The 17,163-nt window shown below is 43.9% G+C and overlaps 2 protein-coding genes and 1 long non-coding RNA gene across 4 annotated transcripts in view; 2 read left to right on the forward strand and 1 right to left on the reverse strand.

Moving 5' to 3' along the window:
- The first annotated feature begins 296 nt into the window (after positions 1 to 296).
- HIKESHI (heat shock protein nuclear import factor hikeshi) lies at positions 297 to 6,733 on the forward strand. 2 transcript variants are annotated; one of them, XM_083439159.1, is made up of 5 exons: positions 297 to 458; positions 2,124 to 2,361; positions 3,373 to 3,524; positions 5,927 to 6,045; positions 6,499 to 6,733. In XM_083439159.1, exons 1-5 carry the CDS (start codon positions 318 to 320, stop codon positions 6,551 to 6,553), a joined length of 705 nt encoding a protein of 234 aa, XP_083295285.1. In that variant the 5' UTR covers positions 297 to 317; the 3' UTR covers positions 6,554 to 6,733. The 2 variants fall into 2 exon arrangements, with proteins under 2 accessions (XP_083295285.1, XP_083295286.1); XM_083439160.1 differs by lacking the exon at positions 297 to 458 and adding an exon at positions 620 to 663.
- LOC310676955 lies at positions 6,454 to 9,140 on the reverse strand. The gene is made up of 2 exons (XR_014510819.1): positions 7,553 to 9,140; positions 6,454 to 7,185 (listed from the first exon to the last, which is right to left on the reverse strand). It is a non-coding gene; the product is annotated as an uncharacterized lncRNA (long non-coding RNA).
- Positions 9,141 to 10,432: 1,292 nt separating this feature from the next.
- CCDC81 (coiled-coil domain containing 81) overlaps positions 10,433 to 17,163 on the forward strand; it is a 35,294-nt gene continuing 28,563 nt past the window's right edge. The window contains exons 1-4 of the mRNA XM_083436475.1: positions 10,433 to 10,806; positions 14,287 to 14,348; positions 15,472 to 15,628; positions 16,667 to 16,923. Of these exons, the coding sequence (XP_083292601.1) occupies positions 10,728 to 10,806; positions 14,287 to 14,348; positions 15,472 to 15,628; positions 16,667 to 16,923 (555 nt within the window). The 5' untranslated portion in view covers positions 10,433 to 10,727. The remainder of the gene's footprint in view (positions 10,807 to 14,286; positions 14,349 to 15,471; positions 15,629 to 16,666; positions 16,924 to 17,163) is intronic.

Here is a 17,163-nt window from a genome sequence, read left to right on the forward strand (position 1 = left end):
AGCCACTCTGGGTGGCTTCCAACCAAAGATTAAAAATACATTAAAAGTTTTGGCACGGGGAAGTTGTTGGAGCTGGAAGATAATTCGATTTTAGGCTGGAAGTTCCTGTTAAGAACTAAGGCCCATCCTCTCCCTGAGCTGCCTTAGCCGCCTCATTCCTTGCAAGACTACATTTCCCAGCGTCCTCCGCTTCACGGAACGTTCGCGCGCGGCGCGCTGGGATACGTAGTCCTCCACCGGGATGCCTGAAATCCCGCACACACAGGCAAGAATGCCCGCCTATCCCTATGCGAATCATTTCCTTCCGTTTGCCCCGGATGAGCTTCGGCGGGCGGGGTGGCACGGAGGGGCCACCGGGGTGGTCGCCTGGGCCGGTCGTGGCTTTCGAGGAAGCGGCCTTGCCGAGCGGAGCCGCCTCCGCCACCGCCATGTTTGGCTGCTTGGTCGCGGGGAGGCTGGTGAGTGGCGCCCGCGGCCGGCAGCGCAGGCCGGAGTGGGCGGGGCCCCTTGCTGCCGGGTCTCTATGGAAACGAGGGGGGAAAGGGGTTGCTATGGGAACGGGAGGGCACTTGGGGTTTCTATGGTGAGGGATGCGGGCGCCTGGTTCCCTTGGTAACTCGTAAGGCCCAGGGGGGATGCGCCAGGCGTTTCTCGTGGAAGTGGGTGAGGAAATATCTGGCGATATATGTATTTAAATGTACTGCTTTAAGGCTTCTTTTCCATATATGTTATGATATATGAGAAGAAGGAAGTCCCAGCAAAGGAAGAACAGATACAAAAGCTCATGGAATACGCAGAAATTGCAAAACTTACCAGAAGAATAAGAAATTAAGATCGCAAACTTTTTACAAAATAATGGAAATGGTTTACGGAATATTTACAGATAGATTGTAAACAGATAAAAACATTGGCAGGATTATCGTAAAAACCTGCAGCTTTATAAGAGCATATATTTAAAGGAGATGAATATATGAGCAAATTAAGTTACTTTGGAATATGCAGAATATATTAAAAGTAAATTTAAGGAACCGCAAAAAGAGGGGGAGGGAAGTCAATTTTTGAAATGTCAAAATGATTGTAAAATCAGTAAAATGTATAAACTTGAAAAGTATAAATAAAAATTAAAAAAATACAATCAAGCAGTATATTACTTTTTAAAATTAAACTTGTATACCGCCCTTCGTCCACAGATCTTACGGCAGTTCACACACACACACAAATACAATATAAAAACCACAAAATGCATAGTAAAAGTAAGAACAACAGCAAAGCAATAATCCCCTTTCCCACAGCACATATAAATTTTATGGAGTATTTGTATGTTTGTATACCTCTTGAATTTTCCCCCCTACATTCACGCAGTATATATAGTGGTATAAACTATATACCGCTTGATTGTAGGGGGAAAACCTCAACAGTGGTCAACAAATGAGATAAAACAAAGAAAGCACTTTTTTTTTTTAAAAAAAAGTAAGACCGTGATTTAAAATTTGCAGGTTAAAACTGCAGTAGACTAAAACAGATTAAAACTAGTTGTACAAAACTAGGCCTGCCGTGTTTAATGGATTGCATTAACTGAGTAAAAATATTTTGGTCAATGAAAAATGTGCTTCCAATTAACCAGGCAGCATATTTCCCCCCATTTAAAATCGTATTTTTAATAAAGAAATAAAAAAACAATGGCAACTCTCAATGGAAGCTAGGCAACAAAAATGCAAGCAATAAAACAATTGAAACATCTAAAAAACAATTACAGTACAGACGCAGGTTGGAAAAGATCTGTGCTTTAAAAGCTTGCTGAATAAGAAAGCTCTTCAGTAGGTTACAAACAGCCAGCAGGGACAGCGCCTTGCCTAATGTTTAACAGGGAATTCCAAAGGGTAGGTGTCATAACTGGAAAGGTGAAATTCCTAACTTGTGCATAATGGACCTCCTGCTATGATGGTATGTGCAGGAGGTCCTCATCTGCAGAGAACAGATAGGAGAAGGGTTGTTTGGCACACTGCTTCATTTTTTTTTTCTGCACAGTCTCCATTTCAATGCATTCTTCTTTTTTCCTGGAGGGAGTTTTAATTCCGCTACAGGCTCAAATCCATACTTCATTCCCTGCTCTTCTTTTGTAGGTGCAAACAGTTGCACAGCAGGTGGCAGAAGACAAGTTTGTGTTTGACTTGCCCGACTATGACAGCATCAACCACGTGGTGGTCTTCATGCTGGGGACCGTTCCCTTCCCAGAGGGAATGGGTGGATCTGTTTACTTCTGCTACCCCGATGAAAATGGGGTGGCAGTGTGGCAGCTCCTGGGCTTTGTCACAAATGAAAAACCAAGTGCCATCTTCAAAATTTCCAGTCTGAAATCTGGTAAGAACATTGAACGCAACCATTAAAGCCTGGGAAGGGGTTTGCTGTAGAGATAGCCAGAATTGGTAGCCAGAATTGGTAGCCAGAAGCAACAATTTAACCTTCACTTTCCCTTGTGGTCCACAGCATAGCTGTTAGTCCCACCTCTTTTCTCTGAGGCACAGGCAAAGGGCTTTTGAACCCCCTTCTTCTCTGCCCAGCTGTTGTGATTAGCAAAATGGACTCTTAAGTTCCTTGTTTGTGCCTTGGCTCATACATGGGAGCCATTGGCTGAGGCCCTCAAGGGGAGAACTGACAGGAGGGGAAGAGAGAGAGAGATAAAAATCCCTTTGTTTGTATCTCACATTCTGTGGAAGTGAGTAGAGGCAGTATTGTTGACCTTTCAGCCTTTGCTCATGACTGGTTTTTATTTCTAGGTAAGCGTTTGCCTGTAGGGTGTGGGGAGTTCCTTAACCCAAGCTGCCTCACCCTACTCAAAAGTTGTTCTGTGTGACTCTGCCAGAGCTGGCACTAAAATAATGTATTCTGGGTCTGAAAGATGCAGGAAGAGAGAACCCAGAATCACCCTCTGTGCTTCAAGCTGTCCTCCTAGTTGTCTTCTTTGGGGTAACTGGTTTGTGCCCTCTATTCCTAGAGAGGAGTCCTTTCTTGAAGCAACCTTTTTATGCAGCTAAGATACTCAAAAGTAGAACTACAGTGTTGACATCAGTGGCTAACTTAATTCATTTCACTTCTTGTACTCTGAGCATGTCTTAGCTGGATACAGCATGCTCCGAGTAGACCAATTGAAGTGAATTGACTTAAGTTAGCCGTTGATGTCAGTAGACTATGATTTTGAAGCATTAAAACGCCACTGCTTTTCTGTTGTCGGGCTGTGTTCTCAGTTTCTTGTTGACGGAGGTAGATGCTTTGTTTAAGAAGTCTTATGTAAATCTGGGCTGTTTTCAGAACTGTGCTTCTACTGAGGTCAGGACAGATGCATTACACAACTTGTGATGTTGTCTCTTTTAGGGAAAGGTAGCCATCATCCGTTTGGAGCTATGAATATCCCCCAAACGCCATCTGTAGCCCAGATTGGGATTTCTGTGGAGCTGCTGGAACTCTTGGCTCAGCAAACTCCTGTAGCAAGTGCCGCTGTGTCATCAGTCAATTCATTCACAGAGGTAATGAATAGCAAGCGATTTTGATTTCAGCAGTTACTGCCGGAATAGCCTCTTCATTAATGGGTCTTAGAGCATGGGACTTAATGCCATGAAGACAAGTGAGACATTAACGAAAATTGCCTTACTCGTCAGAGCAGCAGCTTTCAAACTGTTTTCTGAGTTCCTCAGTGAAAAGAGCAGTAATGTTCCCTGAAAGACAGCTTGATCCTCAGTACCGATCTTTGCTTGCAGATGTGTAGCTTTAACAGAATGTTGGAGCAGAGCCTCCATTTCCACAATAATAGTGAATCATAGAGTCTTAGAGTTGGAAGGGAACCAAGGGTCATCTAGTCCAACCCCCTGCAATGCAAGGAATCTCAGCTAAAGCATCCATGGCAGATGGCCATCTAGCCTCTGCTTAAAAACCTCCAAGGAAGGAGAGTCCACCGCCTCTCATGGGAGTCTGTTCCACTGCTGAACAGCTCTTCCCTGTCAGAAAGGTTTTCCTGATGTTTAGTCGGAATCTCCCTTCTTGTAACTTGGAAGACATTGGTTTGAGTCCTACCCTCCAGAGCAGGAGAAAACAAGCATGTTTGCTCTTCCATGTGATCCCAACATGAACTGACTCTACACCCATAAAATTTCCCATAATGCTCTGTGGAATGCAGGAGGTTCTTTGGCAGTCGACTCCGTGTGCAAAGGGTTCTCTAAAAGAATTTAGAAGCACATTTTTTAGAAGGCCATCTGTCTAATTCTTCTGCGGTTATTGGCCTAGATCCTATAATAAGGGAAGGGACGTCATTAAAAGGAAAGTTTCCTTTCTCTTGCAGCTGTCCCTGAAAACCCTTTTGGGAATGTCAGAAGGTACCTCTCTCCTGAGATATGGGGCATGAAGAGCTACTGCAAGGAATTGCTCAAAACTGGGATCCTGCCCCCAAAACAGCTTTCCATCTAAGATAATTTTCTAGGTCACTGATATATTATTATAAAAAAAAAAGATTTGGGATTAAGCCCATTAAACACAGTGAGATTTACTTCTGAGTAAAGGATTATATAGTCAATAGCTTTTTAAAGGCATGTTAATAATTCAGCAGAGTGTTATATTAAGTGGGGCATGAGCCTGCAATGTGTAATCAGAGTAATTTTAGGAAAAGATATCAAGTAGAGTAGAAACATTTCTGGCTTAGCTTGTCCCTTACAATAAAAACCCTTAGATTAAAGGTAAAGGGACCCCTGATCGTTAGGTCCAGTCCCGGACGACTCTGGGGTTGCAACGCTCATCTTGCTTTACTGGCCGAGGGAGCCGGCGTACAGCTTCCGGGTTATGTGGCCAGTGTGACTAAGCCGCCTCTGGCGAACCAGAGCAGCGCACGGAAACGGCGTTTACCTCCCTGCCGGAGCGGTACCTATTTATCTACTTGCACTTTGACGTGCCTTCGAACTGCTATGTTGGCAGGAGCAGGGACTGAGCAATGGGAGCTCATTCCATTGCGGGGATTCGAACCGCTGACCTTCTGATCGGCAAGCCCTAGGCTCTGTGGTTTAGACCACAGCGCCACCTGTGTCCCTAGGCCATCCTTAGATGGGCTAATTAGACCATATAGAGATCCCCACCCCTGAAGAAAATCTATAATTTGTAATATGATGATTAAAATGAACACTTAAACTTACCCTTTCTCTTACCACTTTGTGAACTGGTGGCAGTTTGCAAAAACATTATAGTACTGTGTTTGGCAACTCTGTGTACTGACAGACAACTCCCTAGAAACCCTTGGAACAGAGAGTTACCTATTCATCTTTATCTGTCTTCCCAGCTAATACTCCTCTTTCAATTTCTTTATTTATACAAGCGTTAATAAACTGCCAACTCATGAAAAATATTGTGACTGTGTATACAATTAAATGAACATAATAAAACACAGAAGCAGTGGCCAACACTCAATCAAATTAATTCCATTATAATGCTTGGCGAAACAAACGTTTCCAGCAGGTGACAAAATATTAAATATTGTAGGAAACATCCCAACTCGTGTTTCTCGAAGCGGCTTGCAAACCTAAAAACAACTTGCAGTGATAAAATATTCCATAAAACTTCTCTTAGGGAGGAACAAGTTATTAACACAAAGCGCTCTCTCCCCTCCCTGGCTTTTGCAACTGGTTGCATTTGTTTCCCTGCTGACATGTTCAGAAGCAGGTCTCCTATTGTCCTGAAGCCTTTGCTGAGGCAGCATGAGTCAAATGAGCAGATCACTCTGGTACAGTAACGAGATGCACTCCTCATAATATAGTAATATGTTTTCATTTGGATCGTATTGGTAAACAATTGTTTAAATGCCAAAATAGAGCACCTAGCTAGGATTGACTGAAATGATTATGTACATCCCTTTTTTTAAAAAAAGTGCTTTTGTTGTTGTGTATTTCAGTTCACTCAAAAGATGCTAGACAATTTTTATAACTTCGCTTCATCCTTCGCTGTCACCCAGGCCCAAATGACACCCAACCCATCGGAAGCTTTTATTCCCGCAAATGTAGTTTTGAAATGGTAAGGAGATTGCCGGGGGAGGACTGTGCCTTCACCAACACAGGTCTTGGTAGGACTGAATTAATGGTGCAGTAGTAACATTATCCCTAACTGTAAGAGTTACCTTTTTAGTATAGCAGTAGTTGAATTTATACTGTGTATAACTATTTCATGTATTTAGATAGGCTTATGAATAGTCCTTCAGCCTGGTTACCTGCAATCAAGACCAGGAATTTAACAAAAAGCGGACACAATGTTTTAAAAATTATTTGTGATAAATACAAATTAGGATTCCTGAAGGAATTGCATTGCACCTAGCATAACTGTTCAAGATCCAGTGGTGTTGGAGTGAAAATCCTGGTGATCTTCCCTTTACAGTACATGCAAAGGAGAAGGATAGCATAAAGCTCAGCAAAGTAGCTAGAAGACGGCTTTTATGTGACTTTATTTGTGCTTATCTTTTTCTTCTTGTAGGTACGAGAATTTCCAAAGAAGATTAACTCAGAATCCTTTGTTTTGGAAAACATAATCTGGAGCCAAGTTCTCGCTAATGCGCGCTATAGCAACTGGTCACAACTTAAAAGATGCAAAAGATGGAGCCTACGAAATAAATCTGGATTGGTCGATTAAAAGTCTGAGCAGAATTGGGGGAGGGCAGCTTTTGTAATATTTATGGGGCATTTGTTACAAATTAAAGCTCTAAAAAACAGTCATTGCCGTTTTTCTTTTTTTAGAGTTAAAAATGTGGAACCACAACAGGAGCTTCTCATTATGAATTGTATGGAAACTCTTTCCATCATGTTAACGAGCAAATAGGTCCTTGTTTGGTGGTTCTTTAACGCTTTAGGTTCTGGCACTGTTGTGCGTATCAAATTGCAAATAAAATTTGGTCTGAAGCCTGTGCCTCTTTGAAAATACGCTGTTAATGGTTTCCAGTGTAATTCTGTCTTAGTACAGATAGAACAGTTCAAAAATACATACAAGCATAGGGTTGGAAGGGCCCCTGAGGATAATCTAATCCAACCCAAATATACAGTGTTCCAATACGGGGATCAAATCTGCAACCTTGCATTGTTATCAGCACTATTCTCTAGCCAACTGAGCTATCCAGTAGATATGATTAGCTCCTGGTGTATTGTGTCTGAACTCTGTACTTCATTTCTTTCTATGTAATATCTTGGTGGGACGCGGGTGGCACTGTGGGTTAAAGCCTCAGTGCCTAGGGCTTGCCGATCAAGAGGTCAGCGGTTCGAATCCCCGCAGCGGGGTGCGCTCCCGTTGTTCGGTCCCAGCACCTGCCAACCTAGCAGTTCGAAAGTCTCGGGTGCAAGTGGATAAATAGGGATCGCTTACTAGCGGGAAGGTAAACGGCGTTTCCGTGTGCAGCTCTGGCTCGCCAGGGCAGCGATGTCACGCTGGCCACGTGACCCGGAAGTGTCTTCGGACAGCACTGGCTCTCGGCCTCTTTGAGTGAGATGGGTGCACAACCCTAGAGTCTGACAAGACTGGCCCGTACGGGCAGGGGTACCTTTACCTTTAATATCTTGGTCTGTATGTATTTACCTGCTGGGGTTCACAACTAATAACTTCCCTATGCCCAGAGTTCATCCATACATAGTTGTCTGAGAAACTGGTCACATAGCTACTGGCGACCTATCTTGGCAAGGTTGTCTGGCGAGAAGAGGATCTGTCAGTGGTACAATTTCCTGTTTAAGAAGGGTTGCCAAAACAGCTGTTGCAAGGTGTTGCCATTGCAGATCCTGCTGAACCTGTCAGCCAGTGGGTTGCCAAACTCTGATCCATGAGCCTCATTCCAGTAGTCCAGGGAGTGTCTGCGGATTTGTGGTTGAAGAAGACAGATGACACATTAAAGATCCATCTTGGTTTTTAATCCAATGTGCTACTTCTTCTTTCGTTTCTTGTATATCTTCCACAGGGTGTACAGTGGTACCTCGGGTTACATACGCTTCAGGTTACAAACTCCGCTAAACTAGAAATAGTGCTTCAGGTTAAGAACTTTGCTTCAGGATGAGAACAGAAATCGTGCTGTGGCAGCAGCAGGAGGCCCCATTAGCTAAAGTGGTGCTTCAGGTTAAGTACAGTTTCAGGTTAAGTACGAACCCCCGGAACGAATTAAGTACTTAACCCGAGGCACCACTGTATTTAAAATACATTATATAAGAAATAAATGGAGCAATAAAAATACAGTTAAAAACCATGCAGCACCTAGCACAGCACAGTATGATTGCTGCAGCAGGCAGAATCGTCGCTTAAGTGATCTGTCTCACCAGTTTTCAAGTGGCCCATGCGGGGGTGTGTGTGTGTGTTGAGAACAACTAACCCAATAATTTCTCTTATTCATGGACCTTGCATTCTTGCATTGTTTCTGTTCCAGTCGGACTTCTCAGCCATCCTCCCTAGCTTGTTTTGCACACATTTCCATCTATATATATTTTTTACTGTGGATAAGTCTGCCTAAAATGTTTTTTCAGATGCCGAGTGTTACTTGGGAGTACATAAAGCCTCCAGGCTTTACATATGTGCTTGTGTTAAATATTTAAGGCATCTCTCAAATCCATGCTTTCTTTCAGTCTTAGGGTGTTGTTGCTTTAAGAAGATGACTTTGTTCTCATGATGGTTTCGCCAAAAGGGACTGAGTAAATTGAATTTATTTTATTACTACTTTATTACCAGCATCTATTTTAAACCAGGGTCCAATACTTCATTTTCTGAAGAAATTGCTGTCAATGCCTTTTCTATATTTCGTTATTAAATAACCAGCAGTAAGGCAGGTTTATATTATTTATAACATTAGAATGTGATTTCTGATGTAGGATTTCAAACTGGGTGTAATTTGTTTCTCTTGCTTTTCTACAGCTATGCAGTGGTCTGATTCATTTTGTCTTTTTCTCTTTACCTTCTTCAGTATGTACACTATTAGGAAAAACAAATATTTTCCATAAAGTGTTTTTTAAAAAGAAACAAATCTTGTTTTGTTACCACTTCAGACACTCCCACTTCATAGAGGAAACATACGTGGGTGAATAAAGATAGGCAAGCGTGTTTTATTTTTAAAGAGGCCCTATTTATACTGATGTAGTATTATGAACATTTGAGGAATAAAGGTAAAGGTAAAGGTACCCCTGCCCGTACGGGCCAGTCTTGACAGACTCTAGGGTTGTGCGCCCATCTCACTCAAAAGGCTGGGGGCCAGCGCTGTCCGGAGACACTTCCGGGTCACGTGGCCAGCGTGACATCGCTGCTCTGGCAAGCCAGAGCCGCACATGGAAACGCAGTTTACCTTCCCGCTAGTAAGTGGTCCCTATTTATCTACTTGCACTTAAGAGTGCTTTCGAACTGCTAGGTTGGCAGGCGCTGGGACCGAACAGCGGGAGCGCACCCCGCCGCAGGGATTCGAACCGCCAACCTTTCGATCAGCAAGCCCTAGGCACTGAGGCTTTTACCCACAGCGCCACCCGCGTCCCTGTGTATTTGAGGAATACACAGCTTTTAATAACAATTTTTTTTCCATAGATGCAATTCAGTGTTACTCAAAAGCACCCATACTTTGTACCAGCAGAGGCTAATTCAGTAAGAACTGACACGTCTGTTACTCTGGAATCATCTGGGCAACAATGGATTATTTTCTTTTTAAACATGCATTTCGTCTGTAAAATCAAAATATTTGTAAGCTGCTTTGAGTATTATTTTCATATAAATAGTAAACCTTAACTGATCCAATCTATTAAAAATGTACTTAAAATTTAAATACATGGATATGACTGGAAAGAAGAAATCAGTGGCATCGAGCAAGACAAAAAGGCTAATATAATAGACATGAAATTACGTTGCAAACCCATTTTATTCTATGTGAATATCTAATATTTCTTGTTCTTAAATCTACACAAAAATTATCCTATTGCAACATCTGGAAAATGAGATTCCAAGGAGTCTGTGGAACTCCCTGCCTATTGAAATCAAGCAAGGCACCTTCCCTGTACTCTTTTTAGCACCTGCTAAAAACATTCTTGCCTACCCAGGTGCTTAGAAAGTTGAGGAAATTTTAATGAGTTTAACTTTTGCATATTTTAAAAGTCGCGAATCTTTCTCCATTTAATTTTTCTCTTTCTGTAAACCACTCTGAGCGTTTTTCCCTTTTTTCCAACCATCAAGTAACTGTGTATGAATTTTATGATAAAGTAAAATAAAATAAAATAGATGGTACCGTACTAAAACAACCAGCGATTTTGTTGCACCATCACAGCCTGCAAGGACCTGGTGCCTAATTTGCTAGGCACCACCCGGGGCGGAGAGCCTTTATTGTGACGTCTCCCTTAGCAACCGGGAACCCGCGTCCTAGCGACGGCCCCGCCCCCTCCCATTCATGGCCCCGCCCCCTCCACCCTGCATTCTGGAGGCGCCGCTGTGCGCCCAGGCGAATTTCCCCTTTTCTGCCGTCGCCTCTCAAGAAATCGGTTTTCTTCTGCACTGATGCGGAGGAGGAAAAGGGGAGAGGAGGGGAAATGGGCAGCGCTTTGAAGGCTGGAGCGCATAAAAGGGAGTGAGAAGGAGCTATGTGACGGCCGCCGCCCCCACACCCAAGGAAAACCTCCCCAAACCAGCCCAGTCTACCTGATTTCTGCTTGGTCTTTTTTTCCTCTCTCTCTTGGTAAAGGCAGAAAAGTGGGAAAGAGGATTCGAAAATGCTGGACACCATCCATGCCACGATCTTGGAGGGCGGGAGGAACGTCTTCCTTACACTTCCCAAGCTCACGACAGAAGGTAAGCTCTGGGTTTTTACAGTTCAGCCTCCTGAATGAACCACAAGGCTAATATGGTGCAGTGCAAATTGCTTTTATGAATGACTGTACCTGGGAAAGCATCTGTTGTTGCATGCAAGAGAATCCCAGATTATATACATATACAGCAGAGATATCACCTTGGCAACAAAAGTCCGTACTGTATAGTTAAAGCTATGGTTTTCCCAGTAGTGATGTATGGAAGTGAGAGCTGGACCATAAAGAAGGCCGATCGCCGAAGAATGGACGCTTTGGAATTATGGTGCTGGAGGAGACTCTTGAGAGTCCCATGGACTGCAAGAAGATCAAACCTCTCCATTCTGAAGGAAATCAGCCCTGAGTGCTCACTGGAAGGACAGATCCTGAAGCTGAAGCTCCAATACTTTGGCCACCTCAGGAGAAGAGAAGACTCCCTGGAAAAGACCCTGATGTTGGGAAAGATGGAGGGCACAAGGAGAAGGGGACGACAGAGGACGAGATGGTTGGACAGTGTTCTCGAAGCTACCAGCATGAGTTTGATCAAACTGTGGGAGGCAGTGGAGGACAGAAGTGCCTGGCGTGCTCTGGTCCATGGGGTCACGAAGAGTCAGACACGACTAAATGACTAAACAACAATACATATACATATACATACATATGACTGGAAAGAAGAAACCAGTGGCATCGAGCAAGCCAAAAAGGCTAATATAATAGACATGAAATTACATTGCAAACCAATTTTAGTCTATGTGAATATCTAATATTTCTTGTTCTTAAATCTACACAAAAGGTATCCTATTGCAACATCTGGAAAATGAGATTCCAGGAAGTCTATTGAGATTAAGCAAGGCACGTTCCCTGCCTATTGAGATTAAGCAAGGCACGTTCTATGTACTCTTTTCAGCACCTGCTAAAAACATTCTTGCCTACCCAGGTGCTTAGAAAGTTGAGGAAATTTTAATCTGTTTAACTTTTCGTTAACTTTTAGTTTACACACACACATTTTCTGTTTTACAATTTTGAATACTCATTTAAACATCCTTAAAACATCTTCTATTTCCAAGGTTCATTTTGCATGCCATGAATCCCTACAAATTTAATATAAGCTGAACCATTCAGTATTCCATCATTGCATCCATCAAAACTTATTTACACTATTGAATTTATCTCAATGCTGCCAGCATTTTCAAGTGTACACAATTCTCCCCCATATACTCAATAGACATTTTCCAATCTTCTCCAAATGCATGTTCTTCTTGTTCTCTTTTTCGATATGTTTAGCTGCACATATTCTATCAGTTTAAGTTGCCATTATTCTTTAGTTGGGACCTCGCTTTTTTCCATTTTGGGGCTAACAAAACGCGGTCCACAGTAGCAGCATACATAAATAACCTTTTTTGACACCTGGGAATTTCCATCTGAATTATCCCCAACAAAAAGGACTGTTTTTTTGGGAGAAAGTACCTTTAAACATTTTTTTCAATTCATGATGGATTATTTCCCAATACGCTTTTACCCCTTTACAGGTCCACCAGATTTAATCTCCAGATTCAGTCTCTGGGGGCTGGAAATGTCTCCTACCTGAAACCCTGCAGAACGGCTGCCAGCCAGAGTCTACCCTGTAAAGAGCACTAAGCTAGATGGATCAATTGTTTGACTCCATTTAAGGCTATGTCCTTATCTTACCTGCCTCCACCCCCCTTCACAACCTCCATTTCCCCATAATACTTGAGATCAGCTAGGAAGATAGGAAGCTGCTTTATACTGAGTTTGACCACTGACCCATCTAGCTTAGTATTGCATGCACTGACTGGCAGCAGCTCAATAGGGTTTCAAGGAAGGGAACTCTCCCAGCGCTAGGTGGAGAAGCTGGGGATTGAACCTGAGACCTTTTGCATGCTAAACAAACCTGAACAAACTACAATTCCCAGGATTCCTTGAGGGAATTAATGCACTTTAAATGAATGGTGTGTATGCAGCTTGTGTATGTATTAAGCAGGCATGTTTATGTGTAGGTCTGGCCCCATCACTTGGCCCACATTGGTTTCCAGGTGTCATCCGACAGCTTGGTGCTGTTCCCCTATACATTTTTGCTGTTGTTGTTGTTTAGTCGTTTAGTCGTGTCCGACTCTTCGTGACCCCATGGACCAGAGCACGCCAGGCACTCCTGTCTTCCACTGCCTCTCGCAGTTTGGTCAGACTCATGCTGGTAGCTTCGAGAACACTATCCAACCATCTTGTCCTCTGTCGTCCCCTTCTCCTTGTGCCCTCCATCTTTCCCAACATCAGGGTCTTTTCCAGGGAGTCTTCTCTTCTCATGAGGTGGCCAAAGTATTGGAGCCTCAGCTTCACGATCTGTCCTTCCAGTGAGCACTCGAGGCTGATTTCCTTAAGAATGGATAGGTTTGATTTTCTTGCAGTCCATGGGACTCTCAAGAGTCTCCTCCAGCACCATAATTCAAAAGCATCAATTCTTCGGCGATCAGCCTCCTTTATGGTCCAGCTCTCACTTCCATACATCACTATTGGGGAAAACATAGCTTTTACTATATGGACCTTTGTTGGCATGACATATAGGGAGTCGGCCCTCGACGTTGATGCAGTGCCCTGAATTCAGTTGCCTATAACATGGTTTGAGAAATCTCGGTAAGGGCCTTTTGCAGCACCACATTTAAAGTATTCCTCTGCAAAATTGCCGGCTCCATTCAAGGCAAGAGAGTTGTTGCGGTAGCTCAGTGTTCCCTTCTGTTGCTGACATATCAGTCTAATATTAGTTGCGAAAGGGAAGTGGAATTGGCTTCTTACTGTCTGGAAAAGCGAGGAGCCACTATAGTAAGGAGTGATGGGAGTTATATCCCAAACATCCCTTGAGGGCAACACGTTGGCTATTCCAGATCCAAATGCCCCGCAGCCTGTGGTTCATTCCGTCCTTCGCTTTCGCTTTCTGGGACAAGGGTATTAACACAACACAGGATAACTCTGTATGCGACAACGGCCGTGAGAGTTCTGGTAGCACAAGGATGGAAGACTGAAGTAACCCCAACTAAAGAATCATGGCAAGAAAAATTGATGGACTATGCAGAACTGGCAAAACTGACATATAAGCTACGGGACAAGGATAACTGTGACTTTAAGGATGAATGGGAACCCTTTACAAAGTATCTGTAGACGCAACAAAACGAACTGGACTCCTTGGCAGGTTTTGAATAAACATTCACAAACTTTTTATTGATAATAATCAGTTAAATAGTTTGAGGATCTATACAATTTTGTAACATGCAGAAAACAGCATCCTTAGAGAAACCAAAGACTGGAACTGAGGGAAGTCGGGGGGTGGGTGGGTTTTGTGTGGGAGGGGGGGGGAGGGAGGAAAAATAGGGGGGGGGGAAACAAGGATGATATCTTTTTGGATAATATGTCTTGTTATAATTTTGAATTAAAAAAAAATCTAAAAAGGATAACTCTGTATTTCTTTGCATTTCAGATATTCTCGGTATTTGGGGTACTGTTTCGGAGTTTGTTGAAAAGCAACTTTCCATGAATAAGGTGGGAATTGTTTGCTCCTTTGCTTAAATGCCTGTTTTGAAAGATTTGGCATTTGTGCATTCTGGTCAAAGCAGCCAGAATCCGTGCAGATAAATTCTCCTTTTTTGCTGATGTTTGGTGTGAACATGCTCACAGAAGGTGAATCCCTCTTGGAGGCAGTGCTATTTTCTGGAAAAATAGGTTTGGGGAATTACAATAATTCTTGTTGTCTCAGAATGGCAATGGCGGCCACCTGAGAGGTGCCAGAACTGAAGAAATGGCTTCCAATCTTGTTGGGTTCAGAAATGCACTCGAAACCATGGCTTCATATCCTGGCTTGTTTGGAAGCCGCTAACCATAGTTTCCTGGTTTTCACCTGATGGGAAGTTATGGTTAATATTCATGCAAAGGGAGGAGCAGAAGGGTTGCATTCAGGTGTACAAAGCCCATGCATATTGTGATTTGATGGTGCAAACTGGGCTTTCATGCCCAGAACCCTTCCAACAATCCTATAAGGTGAGCCCATCTAGTTCTCAGCGCTATCTACACTGACTCGCAACAACTCTCAAAATTTGCCAGCCCTACCTAGAAATGTCAAGGATAGAACCAAGAACCTTCTGAATGCTAAGCAGTTCTCCCAATCAGCTATGGTCTTTTTCCAAATTTGTGGGTGTGGGGTAAAGGTAAAGGGACCCCTGACCATTAAGCCCAGTTGTGACCGACTCTGGGGTTGCGGCGCTTATCTCGCTTTATTGGCCGAGGGAGCCGGCGTACAGCTTCCGGGTCATGTGGCCAGCATGTCTAAGCAGCTTCTGGCGAACCAGAGCAGCCACGGAAACACCGTTTACTTTCCCGCCGGAGTGGTACCTATTTATCTACTTGAACTTTGACTTGCTTTTGAACTGCTAGGTTGGCAGGAGGTGGGACCGAGCAACGGGAGCTCACCCTGTTGCGGGGATTCAAACCACCGACCTTCTGATCGGCAAGTCCTAGGTTCTGTGGTTTAACCCACAGCGCCACCCACGTTTCGTGGATGTGGGGTATGGCTTGCCTAATGTTTGATCCGACCTAAGATTTGAACTGGTGACTTCATAGCTCATGTTCTAAACCGTTACAGTAGTCCAGCTGTGCCTTCTTTTTCCAGGGTGTTTTAATACCAGGGTTGGGGACGTTCTCCTTCTTGAGACAGAAGCTTGAAGTCGGTAATAACAAATACATCCTCATACAGCGGCCTGTGTTCCTTCTGTCTGAGAAACTTGCGCAGATCCATGGGCTGAAGTTTAACAAAATACACACTCCCGGTAAGAAATGGGGTTGTGGTGTGTGCTTTCCTCCATGCCCGTGTGTGCAGTGTACATTTTGTGGTGTGCAACCAAGCTATGCAACCAACGTAACACATGATATTAATGCAGCAGCGCTGAGGATGGCAGCAGAGTTATGGAAAGAATGGGAAGCAGAAACTAGTTTTTGCCCTAGGAACACAGGACAGTTTTATTCCATAGTTCATGGCTTGAGCCAGGGAACAGCTGGTTGTGGTGAGCACCTATTGGCTAGCACTAGTGCCATCACCAACACAGGTGAGCACAGTACCCAGAACAGTTTTACAATTAGATTTTTGTTATGGGGAGGGGAGAGTAGAGCGAAGGGTCAGTGTATGCCAGTGGTGATTGGCGCCAGGGGCAAAAGTGGAGATGGGAAGAGGTATAACCTTTGTACAGTAGGCTGCAAAAATATTGGGCTTCATGTTTCAGGTAAGGAAGATGTACCACCATTGCGGTTCAGGGACACATTCCAGAAAAGGAAAAGTACTTCAGGAAGGGGCGGGGCAAGGCCAGTGAGAGGTGTGGCCCGTGAAGGGGGCATGGCCTATGAATCAAAAGGGCCAGGTGGAGAGGCCTGGGGGCCACGTCTCTCTTCTCCACCAACGGTCCAAGATGAGGGAGAAAAAAAGTTTTCTACTGGGAGAAATGTATGAACAGGCTATTAGTGTTCTAACATTTTACTCATAAGATGCATTGCAGAGTTAGGGATTCAAATGTGGCCCTTCAGGCCTTTCTCTTTGGCCCTCAGAGCTATCCCCAGGCCCCACACTCTCCTCACTGGCCCTTGTTTCACACTTTGAGTGTACAGTGCTTCTCACTTGTCTGAACAGAGGAAAGAGAGGTATATAAAAAAAACTAGCCTCTTGTACAAAGGTAAAATTTACATTTCTTGCTCCGCCTACTTTTGCCTCTTGCCCCGCCCACCACTGGCAAATGCCCCTTGGGATGGACATAGTCTTGCTTCCTGTTCAGATGATTTCTCTCTTCACCGATTCTTTTCCTGCTGCCCTCCCCTAGGTGATATCCCAATTGTTCCGCTAAATTTCATAGTGTTATCCCTGGAGGGCCCTTTCAACAGGGAGACCGTGGAAGGATGTGTCCGAGAGACGCTCCTGTCTTTCTCGCGCTCCATCGCCACCAAGCAGACGGTCGAGTTCACCTTCAAAGGGATCGGTGTGCTGGTGATCCGGGACAACAGGGTGAAAATGAAGTTTTACAAAGACTTCCTTCGTGCCATGGATGGGAGTGGGAATCTCCTGAAGGCGCTTACAAACGTACGTTGCTCATCGTTTCCTTCTGGGCCTGGATATCATTCCGGTCTGATATTTCATCTGTCGTAATAATAAATAATTATTGCATTTGAGGCAGTTTCATTGTTTAGAGTGTGGTGCTGATAACACAAGGAGGACACGAGTGGCACTGTGGTCTAAACCACTGAGCCCCTTGGGCTTGCCGATCGGAAGGTTGGTGGTTCGAAACCCCGCAATGGAGTGAGCTACCATTGCTCTGCCCCA

The sequence above is a fragment of the Podarcis tiliguerta genome, assembly GCF_965153285.1.
Source record: "Podarcis tiliguerta genome assembly, chromosome: 4".
Classification (NCBI taxonomy): Eukaryota; Metazoa; Chordata; class Lepidosauria; order Squamata; family Lacertidae; genus Podarcis; species Podarcis tiliguerta.

Coding starts and splice junctions, on each gene's coding strand:
- HIKESHI (XM_083439159.1), top strand. CDS start 318: ATGAGCTTCGGCGGGCGGGGTGGCACGGAGGGGCCACCGGGGTGGTCG. Junction 2,362..3,372: donor AATTTCCAGTCTGAAATCTG/GTAAGAACATTG, acceptor TGTCTCTTTTAG/GGAAAGGTAGCCATCATCCG. Junction 3,525..5,926: donor CAGTCAATTCATTCACAGAG/GTAATGAATAGC, acceptor TGTGTATTTCAG/TTCACTCAAAAGATGCTAGA.